The sequence below is a fragment of the Mesocricetus auratus genome, unplaced genomic scaffold (genome assembly GCF_017639785.1).
Source record: "Mesocricetus auratus isolate SY011 unplaced genomic scaffold, BCM_Maur_2.0 Super-Scaffold_100010, whole genome shotgun sequence".
Lineage (NCBI taxonomy): Eukaryota > Metazoa > Chordata > Mammalia > Rodentia > Cricetidae > Mesocricetus > Mesocricetus auratus.
In genome coordinates, this window is record NW_024429194.1 from 58,530,561 (window position 1) to 58,554,621 (window position 24,061).

The window sequence follows — 24,061 nt, forward strand, 5'->3', positions numbered from 1 at the left end:
CATAAATCCCAACATTCAGTCCAAAATGTTTTAAAATCAAGTACCTTTTGATATATATATTATCTTTTGATATATATAAATATATTGGTATATATATTATCTTTATTGAGCCCATAACTGGTAATTAAGAATTACTGTTGTTAATTAGAGATGACCTTCAGGCGTTTTTTTTTTCCTGTTATTTTACACTAATCACTTGAGTACCTGTTGGGAAGACTGGAGTAGGATGGGGGTTTCAGCATCTTCTAGGTGTAAAAAGTTTGGACTTTGTGGGAAAATAACATCCAGTTTCTCCGTGGTTAATATTTTTAACCTTTTCAAATGGCATTTCCTTTTCATCTAGCTCGTTTGTGGTTGAACGACAGCCATGCATGCCAACACACCCTCAGAGGCCGATGGTACTTAAAACCCTCATTCAGTTCACTGCAAAACTGAGGTAGGCAGAGCCCGTTCTGTTGTTTTATGTCTACGGCACTGCAGCCACTGTTAATCGAGGCGCGCTACGGTCAGCCGTTCTTCATAGAGCACCCGCTGAGGTCCCAGGCTGAACTTTGGCAAATCCCTGCAGAAAAGTTATGATGAGAGCTTGCTTGTCAAGAACATGACAACGTGGGATATTAATGAAGACATGAGGGCTATTAGCATGAAAATTTGCAATCATAATTTCGGGCGCTCTGGGATTAATGGCTGAAAAGGTCAACACGAGGAAAGACTGGAAAGACAGAAGGGAAGAATTGTGGGAGAGTGAGCTTACCCAAAGAGTGGCTGAGTCTGGTCTGTAACAGAGCGAGCAGAGAGAATAGAATAGAAAAGACGGATGGGGATGGACGGTGGAAAACGGAACATCCGGGAAATGAGTGGCACATACTTCCCCTGTGATTACCACCCAGGAAATGGCTTACTGGGTTTCCAACAAAAACTCGGAGCATTGCAGTCTTCAATACATACTTGCTGAGCTCCCGATTTAGAGACACATGGGCTTGCATGATTCTCACTGAGCTTTCATTTTGTATTTGAGACACTTTTAATGTGCACGAACAATGAAAACTTAGGTTTTCCCCAGTAAACTTAAGACAGTGTGTTTCAGTCTTGCTTTCAAAGATGCTTATTGTGCCTTAAACTCCAGGCCCAGAGTTGCACGTTCCTAATCACTAGGAATGCTGAGCAGATTAAGAAGGTTTTATTGATTCCATGATGGAGAGCAACTTAGGGTTCTATGACAGAATTCTTGGTCACATGGCAGCACTAGAACCCAATTTTTAAAGTGAAGGCATTTTTCAGTTTACATTTCAAAGCCCCTGGTTAAACTTCTTAGGTGGTGGTGGCACTCACGTTTAATCCCAGCACTTAGGAGGCAGAAGCAGAAGCAGAGGCAGGCAGATCTCTGTGAGTTATAGGTCAAGCCTGGTCTACAAAGCTACGCAGAGAAACGCTGTCATGAAAAAGCAATCAATCAAACAAAAAAAATCTCAGTTGCTTTCTTTGTATGAATTTTGCACCAAGATGCAAGAATGGAAAGCAGAGGTGATTAGCCAGGCTCCTCTTCAAATTTTCATTCTTAAAAGTTGTTCATTCCCCATCTCCATACCTCTATGGAAGCCAGGAGACAGTAACAAGGGAAGTGGGATGGAGGTGTGGCGGATGTCCTACTGTCACTTGAGACATCTGTGTAGATGACAGGGAAGTTGAAATGCTGTATGAGAAAATGAGGAGATGAAAAGGAACTGTCTAGAAAGCAGGGAGCAGGGAGCACTTGTCTGAAATGATGCCTGAGCGTAGACCACTATCCTGGAGCGGGTGTCCTGTCCTCTCCTCAGCTTGACTGCTGGGTCCTCATCTTCCTTCCCCGATGTTTGTACACACTCTCTTGCCAGTTTTCCCTCTAAAGCTGCTCTTTGCCATAGCATTGTTTCAAAGAGAGAGTGACATGGGAGACTCTCAGGCAGTGGTTCTCACCCTTCCTAACACTGTGACCATTTAATATAGTTCCACATGTTGTGGTGACCCCAACCATAAAATTATTTTCATTGCTACTTCATAACTGTAATTTTGTTACTGTCATGAATTCTAATGTAGATATCTGACATGTGACCCCAAAGGGGTCGTGACCCACAGTTTGAGGACCACTGCTCTGGGACCTGTCATCAGTGCCTTGTAGTGGACCAGATCCTTTTGGAGCAGAATAAGGAGGACGATGGAGAAGAAATATATGTCCATGTCCATGAGCCCACACACCGTCTTCACCATCCACTACTGACTTTACACACTCCACCCTGGAGCCAACCTTGTGCTCCAGTCAACACATAGAAGGAGCCTTTTCTTCACGGCATGCACATCTTTGCTTGAGCTGTGGATGAGCTATGGCTTTGTGTCTCTAATTCTAATGCATTGCCTCCACATTCTATAAACGACATCTACTTGGCTGGATTCTTTTCTTTCCACATAACTTTGCCCACCTTTCTCCATTAGCCAATCTTTGCTCAAGAGTTTTCAGATATCTGAGTCTATACTCAATGCACATAACGAGATCAGTATATATTAAATGAATGTATAAGGTTTGAATGAATGCATGTATGCATGCATGCATGCATGAAAGAATAGGTAAGCGACTGAGTGAGTGTGTCTGCAGATGTCCAAGTCCATGAACCCACAGACATAAGCATATCATGGATGCCTTGGGACTTGGGGGTGGGGGAGCCAAAAAATAGAAGAGCTAATGTCCAAAGAAGGATTTCTCATCTGGGCATGAATTGTTCCTTTGTTGGAAGTTGGGTATTTTTTAGTTATAATAATGTTTGCTGCTATGACAATATATTCCTAATCTTGAAATTAAAAACATAATTTAATTGAGGTTTTCTTTTTTGTTGTTGTTGTTGTTTTTGTTTGTTTGTTTGTTTTTGTTTTTACGAGACAGGGTTTCTCTGTATTGTTTCGGAGGCTATCGGTCCAGCCTGGCCTCGAACACACAAAGATCCGCCTGCCTCTGCCTCCCGAGTGCTGGGATTAAAGGCGTGCGCCACCACCGCCCGGCTTTAATTGAGGTTTTCTATATTCACTTTAGAAGTTTGATCTTTGTCAACATTTTCACCACCAAAATTATCAAAGATACTTAGTTTTGCTAAGTTTATAAAACATTTGTTTCTGTAGCATGGGAAGACTATAGAGTCCTGTTAATAGACTTGCAAAGAGCTTTTCTTAAATATTTGTCACCCAGATTTCAACCCATACAGTTGTTTTTCTGAATGGGTCAATCTAGCTAGCACCTATCAACTGAAAAAAAAAAGTGCAAGTAGAAAGTGCTTGTCAGTAGTGGCATGGACGTGTGCCAGGAGAGTCACAGAGCAAACTCAAGAGGGTTCTATATTTTAAAGCACATTAGCATGGAAGTGGAGATAATGCTCTATTTGCATGTATATGCTAGAAATATACCTAAATGTAGAGAAAGCTTTTGCCACTTCTAATTTTTATCTTTGATTCTTTATTCCCATCTCTTCCCAGACTACTAATAAAATTGCCAGAACTCAACTATCAGGTGAAAGTTAAGGCATCAATCGACAAGTAAGTTTTCTAATTTCATTTCAACTATGGCGATGAAGGACTTCTTAAATTCTTCTCTAATAATTTTGAACTTTTGTACCTATTTCTTTAACTTTACATATCACTGTACTTCAAATACTTGGTTTCAGGTTCAAACATTTACCTATCAAGACTTAGATAATGCACCATGTGGTACGAAAAAGTAGTTAGAAATATCTTCCTGGGTCTAATAACCAGCTTACTTTAAAGGCTTTTCTTGGTTTTACAGGAATGTTTCGACTCTAAGGTAAGATATTTACCTTGTAGATTTTTTTCTTGCTATTAAGTACATGTTGACCCAAACATTTTTTAAAAGTGATAATTTTTCTCTCTAGCAATAGAAGATTTGTGCTTTGTGGAACTCAAGTCAAAGCCATGTCCATCGAGGAATCCTCCAATGGGAGCCTCTCAGTAGAATTTAGACATTTGGTAAGTAGCAAATACGATGACGACAGCATCTCCCCCAGCTACCCACCCACCCACACACTGACCAAGCTTTGCTAACAGGCTGTATAAGTCAGGGCATTTTGTTGTGCCCCTTACATGTAAGTTTCTTAGTGTACCGTAGTTTCTTATTTAGTTTACTTTCTGTAAAAGAAAGACGTTTCTTATGTAATTTCTTACTTCTCACTATGGTAACATTAAGTACCTGTATCATTGAAAAATTAAAACAGTAGAAAAGACACTGAGTAGGAACCCTGACAGATTTCTGAGCTGCAATGCAGAATGATCAAGCGTTCACCGTGCCTGGCCCATGTTGATCACGACAACAGCAGAGGCCTGTATTAAGTGTAGAGCAGTTCTGCTTTCATTTTTAAAGTCCCCCAGGAAGCGACATCCAATAACGTGTGGCAGAAAGCACTTTCATTTCAGAACAACCCCGGGCTGTTCTTGGGGTTTCCCAGCATACTCTTGTGCAGTCTACCTTGGCATTGTCTAGAAAGCTCCGACCACGCCCCATCCTGTTGCTTCTCCTGTTTACCACTTCCTCTTGACCTAGAGTTCTCTTCCTGTCTTCTCTCTCTCTCTCTCTCTCTCTCTCTCTCTCTCAATCTCTCTCTCTCTCAATCTCTCTCTCTCTCAATCTCTCTCTCTCTCTCAATCTCTCTCTCTCTCTCTCTCTCTCTCTCTCTCTCTCTCTCTCTCTCTCTCTCTCTCTCTCTCTCTCTCTCTCTCCCTCCCTCTGCGTTCTTAGATTTCTAAAGGCCCTGTTGCCTTTCTTGCCACAAACATAATATTTCTCCGGTTTATTAACAACTTAGCCAACATCAGCCCGTAGGCTCCACTTTCTGAAAACACAAAACTGGTTAGCAGAAAAACATCTGCAAAAACAAATATGTGATGATTTGGGTTTAGATTGGTTTTCAACATTAACTTCTATTGGCTCTAGGCCTAAGTGAGGCTTCAGTGTGTGAAATGATATGAGTTATTGTTAAAGAAGCCAAAACTGTGACTGTGAACATGATGACAGCAGTAGGTGTGACCAACTTGATATGTTTCTGAAAAGATCCTTCATCGCAACTCTGTTTTCTTTCACACAGCAACCAAAGGAAATGAAATCCAGCGCTGGAAGTAAAGGCAATGAGGTAGGATATAGTAACTTGGGAAAGTTTTCTAGGAACCATCCTGCAATACTGTTTCCCCAAAGCTCTTAAACTGCTTAATTTTTATATTAAATCAAATTTGTGTTTCCCTGACTATATACATAAAGCTTGATCATTGCAGATAATATGGAAATTTTGAAGGATGAAATTAAAATAATACATCAATAACAATTAAAAAAAACCACCCTGCAAAGAAAACATTAACTTCTAGGTATATCAGTCTAATCGTCTATGCTTCAAAAATATATCAGCCAGGCAGTGGTGGTGCATGCCTTTAATCCAAGCACTCAGGAAGCAGAGGCAGGCAGATCTCTGTGAGTTTAAGGTCAGCCTGGTCTACAGAATAAGTTCCAGGACAGCCCGGACTACATAGAGAAACCCTGTCTCAAAAACAAAACAAAACATAAGTATGTCATATATATTGTTTCATAAACTTTTGATTGACCCGGCTACACATGGCTAGGAGCTTTCCATCATGCCCAATCCTTTTAGAGAGCATGATTTAAATTGTTTCATTATATTATAAAATATATAGGTGTCGTGGTTTCTTTAATTAGCTCTCCATCATGGTAAACCATCTTAAAATAATTTGTTTTCCCACAAATGTGAAGTAAGTTTCAAAAATCATGGTACATTACATGAAAATCATAGCTGAAAAAAAACAATTATTTTATTGTGTAGTATCTATTACTTTGATCTTAAAAATAGTTCATATTTGAACTGGACAGACATGCCAGTCTGAATACTCACATTCCAGTCAAGAGATTGGTCAAGTTCTGACTGTGAAGGCCATCTTCGAAGCTGACCTGGAAAATTTGGCATTATATTTTTTATCTTCATGTTTGAGTGTGGGAAATGTAAGTTTGAGTCCACACTCCTAACAGTGACTGAAGATGTTACCTTTGGAATCACACAATAGAGAAATATTGTACTCTTGTGTTCTGAGAGGAGATGACACCTGACACACCTGCCTGGAGATGCTGCTGAGGTGAACCTGACTCCTCGAAGCATCTGCCCAGCAGTTAGGAGCATTACAGTCCTGTTTGTACAGATCCAGTCACTGGGCTTTTAAACCACAGCCCTTAGGACAAAGATGTTGGAATCCTTCGGAGGAGCTGTATAAATCCAGTCTGCCACACACCCCAGGCCACATGCCCTACCTCCAGGTTTAACATCCAGTCATGTTCTCCTCTAGGAACCCTTCATCCTCTCAGTGGTACCTTAGACATTGCTGCACAGTGTGGCCTAGCAAGAGCAGATACTGCTTCAGGCAGAGCCTCAAGCAAGTCTCTCTTCTTCCCAGTGACGCCACAAATGGAACTTTGGAGTCTGAGGGTTCTAGCAAAACAAATTCATAGGAGGAATTCTTTCCCACGAAGTTTCCCCTAGGTTTCCTGAGCTACTGTTATAAACAAAAGCCCATTACGCACACCTCGGTGGAATTTTGAACAGTCTTAATATTTCATTCAGCTTGACATCCCTGAATGTTATTATTTACAAGTCTGAACAAACCAAGCACAATTATTCTGAACTTTTCTTAAGCAAAACAGATCCAATGGGAATGCATCTAAATAGCTCAACTCCTGCACCACATTGACATCTTTATCAACGTGAAATCAAAATCTGTACTGGGATTTCCTTGAAGACACAACTCTAAGTAAATCATCTTCCTCTATAGAAAATCCAAACACTGTCTTATTAGTAATGTCTACTTATATTGCTTTGGATTTATGTCCTCTTATTTTCCAGTTGATAACAAAATCATACAGCCATACAATGACTTTGCTTCTTTTTTATTTTTTCAAGTTTGCTAAAGCGGGGCCACTGCATTTAAGATATTCTTTGAGCTCCCCCTATTGACAGGCTCTTAGTATGACGCCAAGGTACATTTAGAGCAAGCCTGGGGCTCAAATGCTGTTTTATGTGCTCAAGAAACAGTTGACTAGTAGGAAACATGGAGAAAGATAATCCAGCCACCGGGGTTTGGTCAGTCAATAGAAATGATCAAAGGGACATGAGGAAAGGTAGACTAGGAGGCAGGAGATAGTGTTCATAAAGCCACAGGGCCAACGTCGTGGTGACACGTTTTAGGAAGACAGGAAGCAAGGATACCATGACCTTGTTTTCAAGCTTCAAAGGTTGTTATTGCTTTTCTAGGAGCACCTGCAGCATGTGTGCATACCCTGCTGAGAATCCATTTAACAGCTCCCCCTGATGTACTGGGTATTCAGTGCTAGCACTATTAAGTGGGTAGCATATACATTCCAGTTAGGGGAGCTGAACTGGGCTCAGGTTTGCACAGGCAGTTAACGACAAGGATCAACACTAAACCCTGGCAGTCTGTACTGCTCATCCTTCTCGGGTACATCCTTTTGGGATCTTACAGTCTCTGGAAGAGGGGGACTTCTCCTCCTCCTACCCCAGTTTACACATTGCCTGCTAGTTCAGAAGTGGGGGTTATCTCAGCATAGACTCCTTGTGGAGTCTAGAAGGAAATTAACATAACAATTCCTTAGGAAATGTTAATGCTTTTTACCTGCTGGGCCCCCCTTTGCATCCCTGCTATGCCTCTGGGGATTGTGAAAACAGCACTTGATTTGAGCTCTGCTTCTACGTGGGTTCTACGTGGGGGAGCTAACTTTGTTCCTCTCAATTTCATTGTCTGCAGAACATGGTTAGTGCTAACCTACTATTCCCAGGGTTTTCACAGGACCACATGAGGATGATGAGTTAGTTTCTTGGTGGTATATGGGGCCGAGGTGGGTGTGGCTCTTGCAGATCAGGGCTCCATGCTGCCCTCTCTGGGGAGGGCAGGTGTTACATGGATGGGAACATTCAGCCACCTGAAGCAACTTGTCCTCTGCCCACATGACACATGCTTAGTTGGAAACATGGCCTCTTTCATGGGAGGGCACATCCCGGATCTGTCTGCAAGTCTGTCTCAAAAGTATGCAAGTCCAACCCACACTACATTTCAAGTTTGCCCCCTTGTGGAAACTTCTCGAGTTTCCTGGTGCCACCCTAAGGTTCACAGCACTGATCCTACCATTAACACACACACGCGCGCGCGCGCACACACACACACACACACACACACACACACCAAACACAAGCATACACACAACTTTCGATTCTTAAGTTGTGCTCTTGTGGTTGTGAGAATCATACTGGATGGCTGTTAAATGGCAAAGGAGATGGCAAGGTGTTGGGGATGACACATTCCTTAGTGTCTCCATTTTCCCTTAGCTCTAAAGCACCCATAACTGACTTAGACAAGGGAGGAAGTTGCCTGAGACTCACTCCGTTCTCAAAGATCCAGGGGACCAAAAGGTCTTAGGCCTCCCCACCTTGGACTGGGGACTGAGCAATGGTGTTGCTCTGCATTCTTCATCCTTGCTTATTCTGGGATGGCTTTACTTAATCCTTTACAGATAGGATCACGGATGGACAGATTTTGAAAATGTGTTTTGAGGTTTAACAAAACAAGGAAGCTCTATTAGCGAGATGGCTCTGTGAGTAAAAAGACTTGTCACCAAGCATGCTGACCCATGCTCAGAAGAGAAACAAGTTGTCTTCTGACTGCCCCACATGAGTTGTGGCATGTGTCTCCCACCCCCCCCATACACACACACTAACTTTTTTTTTAACTCATTAGAATAGATAGTCTCTAAACAAGCTTCTTTGACTAAAATTTTACAGTCCTCAGGAGCACAGTAGGGGAGGAGCTTCACGTTGTTTTAAATGAATTTTAAAACTTCGACTTGGAATGTCTCAGCATACCATGACACTTAGCAATCATTGCCTCCCTCTCCCACCTTTGTCCCTTTCCAAGGAGAGTCACAATAACACTAAGTAGATAAATAAAACGATTCTGTCATCTCGCAAGTGACCAGACTTTGAAGATACCACTCTATCCTGTAAAATAAGCATTCCCTGGAAATGACCTTTCTCCTCCGTCCTTAGGGATGAAGAGAAGGAGGGAGGGAGGGAGGGAGGGAGGGAGGAGAGAGAACTGAAATGTGGACACTGCGGAAGGGTGCTGGGATTGCATCTCTCCAGCTCCAGCTTTGTCCATAGGCTTGACTGAGAAGTGAATTTTAGCCACAGACTGAAGTGTTGTGGATGTAGGTGGATGGAAAGTCATGAGGCACGAAGAAGCTATTAGTAAAGCCCGGGTGGCAAGTTTCACTTCACAAAACAGCCAGACAGATGCTCATTCATGGTTCGATGTTCTCAAACACAGGCACACTCACTGCTCGGGACCCAACTAGCCCCTGGCATTTCACAGCAAGTGGTTTTCCTTTGAACTGAATGGAGGAGTGGCAACACTTTCTTTAGGAGAGACGGTGGTAGCAGTGGCTTCCTATAAATTCGGTCCTTTCTGCCCGCAGTGTCCATTCAGTATCTTCGTTGTACATGCGGAGAATACTTTGCTGTTTCACATGAGTCTGTGACCATGGGATTGTACCATTAATTCTCTCTCCTCGTTATTTGCCAGCATCCAAGCCAGTCCTTAGTTTTGTTTTTAAGATGCTTGGTAAATATTTGCCGGTAGGATTGTTTCCTACGTAGTACAGTTTTGCCTGTGCTGTTATGTAGGTTATAGCTTGTTAAACTAGGAAAGGGCCTGGATGTGGTGCATGCTCGTTATCGCCATACTCAGAGGCAGACAGAAGGGAAAGCAGAGGACTTCAAGGTATACGTCAGTTCATAGCAAGTTTGAAGCCTGCCTAGGTTACAGGACGCCCATCTCGAGCAATCAGACAAGCAAATGCAGAGGAGTAAACAAGAATTCCCCCTTCCTGGAAGATTTAAGCATTTGTTCACATTGTTGGGGGCTCCAGGATGTGCTACTAGACAGTCAGCAGGAAAAATAATAGGGACAGACTGAGGGAGTGAGGCCAGGACGATGGAGCTGAGTGTTGTCTGGCTTGGGCTGCACTGACAAAATAATGACAACTTTGATTGATGGCCATGGAGAGCTGGAAATTAATGATGCATCTCTCTGTCAGACTTCTTTTATCCAGTCCTGTGTGTTGGATATTGGCCTCATTGCCGTATTTTTGCTGTAAATGTGTATCCTAACGGATCAGGGGATTTCAGGTAAACAACGTAAAAACACCGAAACCCTAAAGCATGAAATTTTCCACTAAGTTTAATGAACAATCCTGACTGTCATGATGTTTGTAGCATCATTTGCCTACTGTCTTTTAACACCATTTCCCCTCTCCTTCCTACCCCTCCATGACCCTAACCCAGCTCCCTCCCAAATATGTGTGTGGGTGTGTTCTAAGACCCCACATTTGCATGCTAAACACACGTGTCACAACTTTAAAAAAAGCGGAGGAAAATAGTCATAATAACTATTAGCCGCATGCTTATTCATATGAATGAAGCTACAGACTAGAATGGGGTCGGGGGAGAGAAAGCGCTTTTCTGCTCACCCAAGTGTATACAATTCTGAGGTGCTGAAGTAATCAGTTAAGTCAGGTGAAGGCTATATGTCAAAACAAGAGACTAGACCACATTGTAGCAGTTTGTTGACATGATTTATGGGTATTAAATATTTAAATTTAAATATTTATTGGCGTTTCATTTGCTTGTTGCTAGAGTCCTCTCAAGTAGTTTGCTCATGCTTATCTACTATTGCACTGGATTTTAAAAAATGAAGAGCATCCCTAAGTGAAAATTCGGGTTTTCTGGTTGTCTTGGTGATGTGCATGCCCAGTGTAAGCACCTTTCCTCATAGCTCGTGAGCTTTTATCTTCCTTAAAAATACAGTTTTGAGTCTGGTGCCCCAACAGAAGCCAACAATGGATGTCAGTGCTGTGTGGGGAAGAGAAATTGGCTAGTTGGTATGTTCATATACTAGTTGGTACGATCATGTATCAGTTGGTATGATCCTGTACTAGTACTAGTTGTTATGTTCATGTACTAGTTGGTATGATCATGTATTAGTTGGTATAATCATGTACTAGTACTAGTTGTTATGTACTAGTTGGTATGATCATGTACTAGTTGGTATGATCATGTATTAGTTGGTATAATCATGTACTAGTACTAGTTGTTATGTACTAGTTGTTACGATCATGTACTAGTTGGTATGATCAGGTACTAGTTGGTATGTTCATGTACTAGGAATACTTTCAGTGGTTGTCTAAGGGACTTGCAAGCAGCATTTATTGCACGGAACTTTCTGTTAATCTAGTGTAATGTAACTCTGTCTACTTATTTCACTACACCCAGGTAATCAAGCATACCACGACCTTCTAGCTCAAGGGAGAGAAGACTTTTCCACTCTGTGTTTTCTTCTGAGTAAAACACCCTAAGTTTAACATGATCAGCATTACTAAAGTTCTCTCATGTAGTTCTTATTTATACTATATTTGGCTAATTTTTATGATTTTAAAATCAATGCAGTGGATTCAGAATTGTTATTTATTCCTCCACTTCTCCCAGGTGACCCTGTCCTCTGAGGACTCACCTGACTTTTTAAATGTAGACAAGTCCATTTCTGTCCACGTGTTCCTAGGCTTGTATTATGGATGGTTTAAGCTTTCCATCACAGAACTGCCCACGTCCCTTTTGAGACTAAATGAAATGTTAATGGACCGCATCAAGAATAATTGCTTCCCAAATTCTACCTGTAGTTCTTGTTAAAATGCAAAATCTGGTTCTGTAAGCCTGGGCTAGACACCCCATTTTTCTAATAAACTTCTAGATGATGACAGGTCTGCTGGTTGTAGGCATAGCAAAGTACTTTAGGGTGTCAGCAGAGAAAAATGGCAATTTCTTTCCCAGTCATTCTCACCTAAACTCCTCTCTTGAATTCCTTTTCTGAGCTGCGAATAATTCTGTTTTTATTAATTGAGTTTTAAAATTTTGCATATTACATTCTTAAATTCTGTCCTGAATACAAGATTAAGTTGTGACCTTTTTAATGGCAAGTATTGATGCATATAAATTTCCCTCTACTTTCATAATATTATACAAAGGAATACAATTATATAAAAGTTAACATCTGAGTCAATTTGCATACTATGATTACATTCCTATTCTTGCATTGCTTTCCAGATTCTCGGGATATAGTGGTTCCTTGAGTTTTTGCTTAATTTTAGAACCTGTCCCTCATGTAGCCCCAAACTTTCCATCAGAAGGAGAAACTCCCTCATTTACAGTCAAGCATGTCAATCTGGGTTTTTCTTTTCCTTTTCTTGAATGACTATATCCCATATTCATGGCTAGTGAAGTTTTCTGTTATTTAAAAATACAGTGTTGATCTGAATTGAGCTGTAATTTCTCCCTCTAGTCCTGCCTGTTTGCCTTCTGATACTGTTTCACAGTCGTTACTTGGTTTGCCTTTGCTTGGTCGTTTGACTTTCTTTTCTGTGTTAAAGTTCCTTTCATCTGCCTGTAGGGGTCTCTTCCCATTCTTCTGCTAGGTCCATGTCCTCCTCTTTCTTAACTGACTTTCTTTTGATTATTAGAGGAATTCTTGCAGTAGCTTTCAGAGAGAAGGTTTTCTGGAACTAACTTCTAGAGGCTTTGTGTATCTCAAACATTCTCTGTGGGTACACTTGACTAGAATTTGGGTGGGTATAGAACACTGACATAATTTTCTTCAGAATTTAAAAAAAACTGTCTAGTCATTTTATATTCTGATTCTGTACTTCATTTCTGCACTCCTGAAACCTTAGACTTCCCATTTAATCTCCAGTTTTCTGGAAATTTATAGTGGTGGGGGCTGGTATGACTTTTCATTTATCCATTGTGGTTGGCATCTTTGGACTCATATATGGTTGCTTGACTCATAGTGGTGGCAATAGTCACTCATTACAATGGGTCATTTGTCATTTCTTTGTTGAAAAAACTGAGTCTGGCATACATTTTTCACTTTTCAAAAAAGCTTTCGCTTTTTGTAGTTTCTTCAGTGGTTTATTTGTTTGGTTGGTTCGTTTTGTTTTTGCGTGTTTGTTCTACACTTGTATTTCACACGAGAGACTTTGTAAAATGTCTAACGATCATTAGCTTGCTGTTTCACAATTGAGGCCATAGAACTTATTTAGAAATCCTGTGTATATGTAAAGACTGCAGAATCAAGAATGAATTATGAGGAGCTGGCTGTTTCTTGGGGAGAAGTTCCTGAAAGGAGTTTGCCTTTGGTCTGCTCTACATCCAAGATGTATTTCCTGATGTCAAATGCAGATGGGGACTGGACTTCAGCAGACTTCCATAGAACCCTCCTTCTGCCCCACTGCCCACAAGTTGTCCTCTACCCAGAATGCAAAGTTTTCCTAATTCCACTGACTCATCTGCCCTGAAGAGAAATCTTCTTGTCACTTGACAGGTCAAGGAGTGGTATAGAAGTCATTGCATGGGCTGGGGTTCTTAGCTGGCTTGTTTGGGCTTTTTTTCAGCCTCAGAGCAGTTAAGAGCCTTGGACCTCTTCCAACTTTCCCACACTTTCCTGCCTCTCACTGGGAATCTAGACAACAATTTTGTTTTCTGGTATCTTAATAAAGTCTCTGGAGCAAACAAGAAAATATATGTCTCACATGCTATCTTTAACCAGAGGGGTCTTGATTTGTTTTCCAATCAATTCATTATGAGATTATAAATTCTTCCTATAGATGGCTTATTTTATTAGTCATTTGGCAAATCCAAAGAACTAATTTTCAAAAATTAGAATAAAGAATGACTTTGCATTTCAACTACTAAAAATATGCCAAAGTTTTAAAAGCAAGAATTCATGTTTTGGAAACTGAGAATCATTGTTCATGGAAAAGACAAATTTTCTAACTTCATGTTATTTTAAAAATGTAATAGGGATTTTTTGAGGACATTCACACTGTTAATTTCCAGATCTCTAATAGAAAAACTGCATTTGTGAGAAAACAACTCCTTTGTTTCCCCATAGGGCTGCCACATGGTGACGGAGGAGCTGCACTCCATAGCCTTCGAGACCCAGATCTGCCTCTATGGTCTCACCATTGACTTGGAGGTAGGTGTTTCAAAAAACATCTACTCACTAGTAATATTCACAGCAGCAAGTCATCATTTATAATGAAAGCCCGGTCATTCTAGGTTTTTGTATATTCTTTACATATTATTTTAAAAAATGGTGCATCAAATGTCCAGTAAGTAGTTGAGATGCCATTCTGGTTAAATAAAAATGATAAAAAACACAATCATGATCATTGTGAATTCAATATATGTTGAATAATTTGTTACCCACATTTTTACTTTCTGAATCATGAATACTCAATAGAAAGCATAAAGAGAAATAACTATCCTTGAACTGTGTCATATAGTGAGTGAAATATTGTCAAAATTTTAAGTTATATATTAAAATCTCGTGGAGAGCTTCTCTGTGGCGATGGACAAAGGAAAGGGGAGGAATGTTGGCGGTGTGTTGTTTTATAGTCATTCAACAGTTGCCATTGAACTCTAAGGACAGAGAAGCCTTTGGGGGGCTAAACTGAACACAGTAATTATGAACTCTTTGAAGGCACCATGCTTTGCTTGTACACCATGGTCTGGACACAACTCCTGGCACATGCTAACGGCCCCACATATGTTGAATAAATAAATGAGTGTGTAGGTTAGCACGCCCCACTTCAGGTATCTTGAGTGTGATTCTACTTCAGAGTGTGCTGTTCTAGGGTCTGTCTTTCCCTTTTCGTCTGCAGCATTCAGATGTGTGTAAAATTCCCCTCAGCCTTGGTTTCTCAGTTCTTGGGTATTTTACTAGCCACAGGGATTTTATGTCTATTAGGAAGGGGCTACCGTATGGAGGTTAGCCTCCCAGGCTAGTCTGTGAAAGTCTGCTTGCTTCCTACGATAGAAAACTGCACCGGCGATAGTACGAAACTATTCTGCAGAAGCAGACAGGGCAGCTCCAACTCCCATAGCACACCTCTCCAGCTTCAAATAAAACTCCTACTTCCAGTATGGACTTCAATTAGGCACTGTGTCATAATTTGATTATAGTGGTTCACCCCCAAGGTAAATTTCATATCAAATTCTTTAGCATAACTTAAAAGGATGGTAACTACTAAATCATCACTAAAGCCACTTTGGTTGTATTTGGCTGTTGGGGCATTGTGTGGCATAAGGAAGTATAATCATTTCTCAGCGTCAAGGAAGATGCTGAGGAAACTGACTGACTGTTAGCATCAGGTGCCCAGAAAGAGTTCCTGTTCCTTTTCTTACTGTGCTCTGGCTTGTACTAACGTTCTTCACATGGCACCTGGCTACCAGGATTGGAAGAAGGGGTTTGCTTAACTTAAAATGGCCTTCTAGAAGAGAAGGACAAGAGTACAAGAGTAGCATCAGTGCAAGTTTGGACTACCTGCAATAACCTTTCTTTTATTTTTTAACTAGACAAGCTCATTACCTGTGGTGATGATTTCTAATGTCAGCCAACTGCCCAATGCTTGGGCATCCATCATTTGGTACAATGTGTCAACCAATGATTGCCAGGTAAAGTTCCTATTCCTACCTCTCCGTTTCTCATCCTACTTAACCTTTCCTTTAATAAACAATTTGCATGTGGTGGTGGTGAGGGTTTCTGTAGATGGGTGAGTCCCTCTATGTCATGTCTAAGGTGCATGGCTGGAGCTGATGTTAGGTCTTGTTTAACTAGTCCTGCTCAGGCTGAGCACAGTGGCACACATCTAGAATCCAAGCACTTGGAAGTCTAAGGCGGGAAGACTGTGACTGGAAGCAAGTCTGAGTCAAACCTGGGTATCACAGCAAGAGTCCACCTCAAAACTAAGTATAATAGTGGCGAGGAGGAGGTCATGTGTTCTGACAGACTTGTGCTCTGAGAATTCTGGCTAGTGATTGTGACAGGTGCTGGCTATTATTTCTGAGTTCTGACCAACCCCAGGACTGCATCACTGAATGCTGAGGCTGTCCTGTGGGGAAACACCTTGTTCCAGAATTTTCTATCTAATGGCTGCCAGAACTTGCTATTGACTACCTTCACTTCTGGGCATACTTTTTCTGGGTCTCTTCTAGAAAAACACAGAATTAGTTTCCAAATAAGTAGCCAGAATGTCCATCAATCTTGCCAGAGTTCTGACAGCACAAATTTTGCAGATGATTAGGTATAGATTTGAGCCTCTCAAGGTTTAGGCTGGATATTAGTGCCATCTGGTGGTTATTTGAGGCACTTGACAAAATGGACTTCAGTCACTGTGCCAGTGGTTATAGATGTTTTTACATGAAAACCAGAGAGAGGGGCAGGGAGATTATCCACACTCCCCTTTGCTCTGTTCTTAAAACAGAAAAATGAAGCTCCAGACTGTGTGTTGTGTTGCCGAGTATTTAGTTCCAGAAGAAACAACTCAAATAAAACCTTCCTTCTCTATTCAAGTCAGTTACTGCCAGAAGAATTCTTTCCACTGAGTGACTGTGTAAGACTTGATCACTAAATAGGCCAGATTTCAGTATCTTCTCCGTTTAATGCAATAGTCCTAAAAGGAAACCACACAGAAAATGGCTCTGCCCTGTTCACCCTCATCCCTAGATGCCCAGGCATCTGAGACAGATCAATGGCTCTGCCCTATTCACCCTCGTCCCCAGATATCTAAGCATCTGGGACAGATCAATGGCTCTGCCCTATTCACCCTCGTCCCCAGATATCTAAGCATCTGAGACAGATCAATGGCTCAGCCCTATTCTCCCTCATCCCCAATGGCTCAGACCTCATCTCCAGATGCTCAGGAATCCTGCAAAGAGGAAGACTGCTGAGGGCTGACTCCTCTCAGGCCAGATAATCCACTGGATAATTCTCTGATCTTTAAGGCCAAGAACCGCCCTTGGCACTAAATGACACTTCCCTTTAAGAGCTATGTGTCTGTTCATCTCTTCCAACTTTAGGGCATGGGAGGAAAGTGTGGTACCTCTCTCTTTTAGTCTCAGTGCAGCACCACACTTGGGTTTCCTTAGCAACATCTGCTAGGAAGCCACCAGGGCCACCAGAGCACCCTCCCAGAGCAACTCAGCTCCAGCGTGAAGATCTGAACACTGAGGTCACAGCTTCTTCACGAAACCAAACCAGACAACTAATGTTGACTTATTAGCTTTACCTTCCTTCAATTTATTAGACTCTGCCTTCACTGGTCATTTTCCAGGCACACTTCTCAAGGAGAGAATGGTGTCCCTGGGAATTCTTTCACGTCCCTCCTCTTCTTCCTGTCTTGTGATCTTTGTTGAATGTAGTGCCCCCTTTTGTGATGAGTCAATTTAAACATGTTTAAGGTGAATAGTGTTTCAGGGAAGGTGATCTGTCCAGTTGCTGTTGGGCAGTAACTATTTGTATACCTTGATTGCTAGTTGAGTTGGTAGTCCAGAGAATATCGGGAGATGTCAAGTGATTCTATCAGGAAAAGATGGATCCCCAACTTGTATTATATTAAGGAATAAAAGCAACCAGAAAGATCAATCCTAAAAACAATCTGTGTTGTTGATGTCACTTGACCCCGAATGTAAATCAGGACTACGATGTATTCAATGTGATGTTCCTCGTGTGATTAACAGATATAATCACCATGGCTTTGTTTCAGAACTTGGTTTTCTTTAATAATCCTCCGTCTGTCACTTTGAGTCAACTCCTGGAAGTGATGAGCTGGCAGTTTTCATCCTATGTTGGCCGTGGCCTTAATTCAGACCAGCTCAACATGCTGGCAGAGAAGCTGACAGGTAAGGGCTTGGCTGCCGGCACAGAAGGTTTGCCTGTTGGTGGCACCCAAGTGTTTTAAAACAGTTGCATTACTACTATTGATGTTATGATGATTGTCACTCTTTATTAAATGCCTAATATATTGCCAGGCACAGGGCTAAGTGTCATTTCACGTTTAATTCTCACAGTGTTCCTTGGAGTCAACAGTAGTGTATTGATTTGAGGACACTGAGGCTCGGAGGTCACAACCTCACTGCACAGCTAGGAGGCAGCAGAGCCACACTGTGACCAGACCAGTGCTCCTCCTTTCCATTGACACTGATTTCCGGGAGTTCTTAAGACACTTCCTCTGAATGTGGGGTGACTCATTCATGATGTTGTTAACCAATTATAACATGCTGGGCCGAGGACAGAAAGGGTAACAGAAATTATAAAACACCGGCAAAGACCGAATTCTACACGTTAGGGACGCTTCCATTCACCCCCTGCCAGTTTGTCCTGCCATTCACAGAGCTTCCTAAAGCCATTGTTGGCTCCTCCCTCATAAACTGTTTATTAGATTCTGAACTTCCTGGCACAAGAGGCCTCACAGCACTCATACCCTACACCTCCACTGCAAGTCCGTAAGACACGCTTGCAAAGGACGAGGGGAAAAACTAAGTCAAGCACAGAACGAAGTCTTGCTGTCGTTAAATTTTTGTTTCGTTTTTCTTTCATTTTAGTTCAGTCTAACTACAGTGATGGTCACCTCACCTGGGCCAAGTTCTGCAAGGTACAAACATCTCCACAGGATGCCCTGTGGAGAGCTCTTGGTCAGATGTTGCTTCCCATGCCATTGCCTGTGCTTTGGAGGCGCTCCTGGATGAGAGCAACTGTAACAGAAGGTCCTATCCTGCTCAAAGGGAACAGTTGTGAAAGTTCGATCGGGTTCTGCCCCAGTGCGGCTTCAGTTGCTTTCCCTCTCATGTATGTGTCTTCCTCCTGATAGGAACACTTGCCTGGCAAACCTTTTACCTTCTGGACCTGGCTTGAAGCAATACTGGACCTAATTAAAAAACACATTCTTCCCCTCTGGATTGATGGGTGAGTTTTCAGACTGTTTTTCTTTCTTTCTTTTTTCTTTAAAATGTGTTTAGGGGAAACCACAATTGTAGTTTCTTCAGAGAATATTGTATAATAATGTACTACATATGTATGCATTGTCAAGTGTATTATGTAATGATATGAGGGTTCCGTAGTTGCTGTGTTAGGTCTATTCTTTATGAATGAAATAAATGAAGATGCAATAATAATCAGATGAGACTATGTCTTGCCCCTTGCTCTAATTATAGGTATGTCATGGGCTTTGTTAGCAAAGAGAAGGAACGGCTTCTGCTCAAGGATAAAATGCCTGGGACATTTTTGTTAAGATTCAGTGAGAGCCATCTTGGAGGGATTACCTTCACCTGGGTGGACCACTCTGAAAACGGTATGTAGTCACACTCACTTGTTGGTTTGAATGTGAATTGGTCCATTTGGCCTATAAACAGGCACCTCTGAGTTCTGAAAGCCCACATTGCCATCCTCTATCACACAGACAGTCTGCACTGACCAGACTTTGGAAGGCCATGCTTTTTAGCTATGGAGAAAACAGGGATGGGAGGAATGACCATAAACCACCTAAATATTCCAGTTTCTGTGTTTTCAGGAGAAGTGAGATTCCACTCTGTAGAACCCTACAACAAAGGGCGACTGTCAGCTCTGCCATTCGCTGACATCCTGCGAGACTACAAGGTTATTATGGCTGAGAACATTCCTGAAAACCCTCTGAAGTACCTCTACCCTGACATTCCCAAAGACAAAGCCTTCGGTAAACACTACAGCTCCCAGCCGTGTGAAGGTGATGGCCTTTGCATTTACTCTTCTCTTGAGATTTTAGAAAATGTTGTCATATCAGAGCACAGCGAACGAAGTGACTCTTTTTCATTACTCTGATCTGTGTAATATCACCAGGGTCAGATGGAGGTAGGATTTAGGAAATAAAGTGCTATGTCAGTGGTTAGTGGAGTAATAGTCACAGCTGCAACTAGACTTCTCCATGGCCAAACCAGCCCTTTGCAGAGCCTGGAGTTCATCCTCAACAGAAGTGCTGATCTTTGCACTTCTACGGCTCAGGGAAAGGAAGGAAGAGATGATGATGACAAGTTTTCGGAAAATGCAGCAGGTCTATAGACCTGCATTTTTGTATGGAACTCATGCTTTAATGAATGCTAAGTAGATACTGTAACACTGAGTCATACACCCCATCGGGCCTTACTGTAATTCTTACTCAAAGTGTTTATTCTCTGCCAAAGAGAGACATGGGGATCTGTGCTTTATTCTCCTACCTTGGCATATTTTTCTCACATGTACCCTAAGGGCCTAGAAGAATAACTGTCCAAACAGGCATCCAGTAAATATTGAGCACATAAAAGAAAACTCATAAACTCAGCTGTCTGAGGTAAGGGGCTCACCATTCTCTTTCATGAAAGCACAGTCGGCCTCTTTGTCCAGTTTCCACATCTGATTCAGACAACCAAAGATCAAAACCAGGTTTTCAAAACTGCAACTGCATTGAACATGTAAACCTTTTTTCTTCCAAAAACAGTACAGCACAACAGCTTTCAAAACAACGTTTATATTGAAGCAGTATTGTAAGCTGGAAATGATTTAAAGCACACAAAAAGGTGTGCTTAAATTCCAAACAAATACAACACTATTGTACACAAAGGGTTTGAGCACTGTGGATTCAGTACCTGCCAGGGTTCCTAGAGCCCAGTCCCCTACAGGTACCAAGGGATAACACCGGAAGGGCTCTAAGATGGTGGAATAGCCTACAGCTACCACAGACAGTGTAACTTGTTGCCACCCAACTTCATCTGAAACAAATAAAACACAAAAGGAAGCAAACCCAGAGGACTGGCTTTCAGTTTCACTCTGTGTCTAAGAGAACAAAACACAAATATTGATACAAGTTAAAGCTGGGACACTGTACTGGCACTAGATTGGTGTGGCGCACCCGAGAAGACCAAGGTTTGCCCATTAGCGTTACTGTGGTACTGTGGTGGTTTTCATGATGTATTGTTACTTCTAGGCAAGCTGGTGATCATGCTTTGAATTATGATGGTGTTTTAATGAAAAGAACTGTGTTCCTATGTGTGTCAGTCAAAGACAGAGGTGTGTTGGGCTTTCAGTTTGGAAGGTTTCAGTCTATGGAGGTTGATTCCATCACCTTTAGGCCTACAATGAGACATCATGATGGGAGTATGTGATCTGGGGGCAGAGAAGCAAGAGGCCGGTGTCTCAGTCTTCCTTATAGAGCACATACCTAATGACTTCCCTTCCTCCAGGCCCCACTTCTTAAAGGTTCTTCTACTCCCCAGTGGCCCCACAGGCTGACAACCAAACCTTTAAGGCAAGGACCTTTGAGAGACACTACAGCACTATGAATTTCCCAATATGCAAATGAATTGGATACTACTGACAAACCACAATGCAGCAGAAAAGACAGATGATGAAGTAGTGTCTCACTTGTCACCAGATATTTTAGAGTCATTAGTATGTGAAGTCATGCCAGCCTGCTAAAAGCTTTACTGTTTGCCTATGCAGTCCATATTCGCCTCTGTGGCAATTTCTTCCATTCAACTAAAAGTTTTTGCAATTACAAGACAACCACATTATTTATTTTCTTCTGAGCATTGCAGACATTTTCCTACGTGTTTTACTTCCAATTTTTATCAATGATGCTAACGGTTCTTCCCAATGCCGTGCCTTTCTTTTTCAGTTTCAAGACCAACAGAACGGGGAGACAAAGGTTACGTTCCTTCAGTTTTTATTCCCATTTCAACAATGTGAGTAACTTTAGTCACATGTAAAATATTTATTATTGAATTGATTTTTCCCCAAAAGATTTCCTAAAAGATTTAAGGGCAGATCAGAGTCCATATAACTGAGGATAAAGCATGTTTAATACTCAATAAAACATTTTGTGTCTCATTCCTTTGAACACATAAAGCTGGTCTTCAGGGCACACTCTCCAGTCTATTAAGGCTGGAATTATAATGCTGCCTTTTTGTACGCCATATATTCCATAGCAGATTGAATGCTCTGATAAGAAGTGATGAATTAGGCAGCTGAGTGCCACAAAGAGATGAAGCACTAGACGAGTCCTGGACACAGCAAGTCACCACGAGCTATTATGTTATAATCCTTGTACTATTCTCCTGTTATCTCTTTAAGCCGAAGTGATTCCATGGAGCCACAGTCTCCTTCAGACCTTCTCCCCATGTCTCCGAGTGTATATGCTGTGCTGAGAGAAAACCTGAGCCCTGCCACAATTGAAACTGCGGTATGTCCTCTCCCTTTCAGTGGCCTAGGGGGTTGACAATGGAACAAAGGTGGCATGTGAATCCCAGGGGTTGCAGCACTGCCTGGGCAAGCAGAAAGCATGGTTGCTAGCATAAATTCAAGAGCCTGTAACAGAAGGTGCTGTTTGTGTGGCATGCGGGTTGCTATGCGTACAGAAGCTAAGGGCAAACACCATAGCCTGCTAGAACTGCTTTAAGGTGTTTACCACAAAACCAGAGAGCCAAATATCCCTATCCTTCTCTCCCTGGTGCAGCCATGGGTTATACCGCTCCCCAACACACACAACAAAAGCCTGTAAGTCTACCTTGGCAGTTGCTTAAGAAGCTCAAGAACCACGAGCTCCAACTTCTCTTGAGTTGCATACCCAGTCTGCGTGGCCCTTCCATGTAGAGCATGAAAAGCAATAGAAGCATAAGCATTTTTAAAATAATTTATTTAACTTTGTTTTGTGTACATTGGTGTGAAGGTGTCTGATCCCTTGAAACTAGAGTTACAGACAGTTGTGAGTGGCCGTGTGGGACTGAGAATGGAGCCTGGGTCCTCTTGAAGAGCAGCCAGTGCTCTTAACTACTGAGCCATCTCTCCATCCTGAGCCCAAATGCTTTTTAAGAGCTGTGTCACCATCTTTCCATTTTACTTGGAAACCTTCCATTCCCCGATGCTGTCAAAAGGGTTCAACGTCCCCAATTTACGTAAGGTGCACACACCAGAACAAACCTTGCAGGGATCTGGATGCCCAGGAAACCCGTACCTGGCTAGAAGTCAAATGGTATTACATTCTTTAAGACTTCCAAGGATGGAGGATCCATGCAGTGTTGGATGTCCTTGGCTTACCAAGTTATTTATATCTAGCTGAACTTTTGCTACATGTTGCCATTTTCATGTTATTATTTTTAGTGTGATGAACGGATCTTTTAGTTTTTAATTACTGTGTGTTTCGGAGCAAGTGCTTTCACCTGCTGAACCACTTTGCCTGCCCCCCCTTCAGCCCTCCCCAACTCACTCCCCCCTCCCCCTCCCCCCTCCGTGAGTGGAGTTCTTAATGCAGTATTTAATCTACTTGAATTATGCCTTTTATTTCAGGTCTATCAGCCCTGGTTACTTTAATGAATTCTTAGCTAATTGGTAGAAAGATTACAGATTGTTTAGTAGACAAAAGAGTGTTTACTGCCTTGAAACTGATTTATTTGCAAAACAGCTTCCTTAACAATCATTTCCGTTTTCAATTTTAGATGAAGTCTCCGTATTCTGCTGAGTGACAGCGTAAAGTGACTCTTCAGAGACAGGAGCAGATGAAAACGGAGACTGTTCTTCACCAAAGATCACAATTTATTTCTTCAGCTTTGTAAATACTGGTTTCTAGAAAATGGTAGACATCCGAAGCTTTCCTCTCACTAGGTGACACCCCCAACTGGGAGTGCTGTGACCAAAATGCTAAAAACCAAAGCTTCCAATAAACGTGGAAGAAAGACAGCTTTTAAGAAACCCGTGTTAGTAACAATATAACAGAAGACTTCTTTGCATGCATTTGTTTCTGATTTTATTTCTCAGGTCTTATGATTTTGGCTCTGGAAGCTGTGTTAACATTTCAGGGTGGATCGAGAATACAATATCATTATCTGAATTACTCAAAACCACAGGAAGGGAAAACCCATATAAGAATCATCAAAGTAGATGAGGGAATGATGGGACATGAACAGCAGGGATTCACGGGCCTCGGGGGTGAATCATGAAGCCTCCAGATTGCCAGGCCAACCTCATCACCTCTGTGATGTTCCCAGCTACTGGTGCCACTACCAAAGTTGGG

At 41.9% G+C, this 24,061-nt stretch overlaps 1 protein-coding gene across 2 annotated transcripts in view; it reads left to right on the forward strand.

The window, feature by feature from the left end:
* The window catches only part of Stat4 (signal transducer and activator of transcription 4), a 92,484-nt gene extending 68,707 nt beyond the window's left edge, over positions 1 to 23,777 (forward strand). For both annotated transcript variants that reach the window (XM_021235566.2, XM_013123968.3), the window contains exons 10-24: positions 344 to 436; positions 3,499 to 3,558; positions 3,806 to 3,823; positions 3,912 to 4,005; positions 5,118 to 5,162; positions 14,098 to 14,181; positions 15,564 to 15,662; positions 17,753 to 17,888; positions 18,591 to 18,640; positions 18,857 to 18,951; positions 19,200 to 19,336; positions 19,556 to 19,747; positions 21,671 to 21,737; positions 22,126 to 22,234; positions 23,487 to 23,777. In XM_021235566.2, the coding sequence (XP_021091225.1) occupies positions 344 to 436; positions 3,499 to 3,558; positions 3,806 to 3,823; positions 3,912 to 4,005; positions 5,118 to 5,162; positions 14,098 to 14,181; positions 15,564 to 15,662; positions 17,753 to 17,888; positions 18,591 to 18,640; positions 18,857 to 18,951; positions 19,200 to 19,336; positions 19,556 to 19,747; positions 21,671 to 21,737; positions 22,126 to 22,234; positions 23,487 to 23,513 (1,306 nt within the window). In that variant the 3' untranslated portion in view covers positions 23,514 to 23,777. The remainder of the gene's footprint in view (positions 1 to 343; positions 437 to 3,498; positions 3,559 to 3,805; positions 3,824 to 3,911; positions 4,006 to 5,117; positions 5,163 to 14,097; positions 14,182 to 15,563; positions 15,663 to 17,752; positions 17,889 to 18,590; positions 18,641 to 18,856; positions 18,952 to 19,199; positions 19,337 to 19,555; positions 19,748 to 21,670; positions 21,738 to 22,125; positions 22,235 to 23,486) is intronic.
* Positions 23,778 to 24,061: the final 284 nt, after the last annotated feature.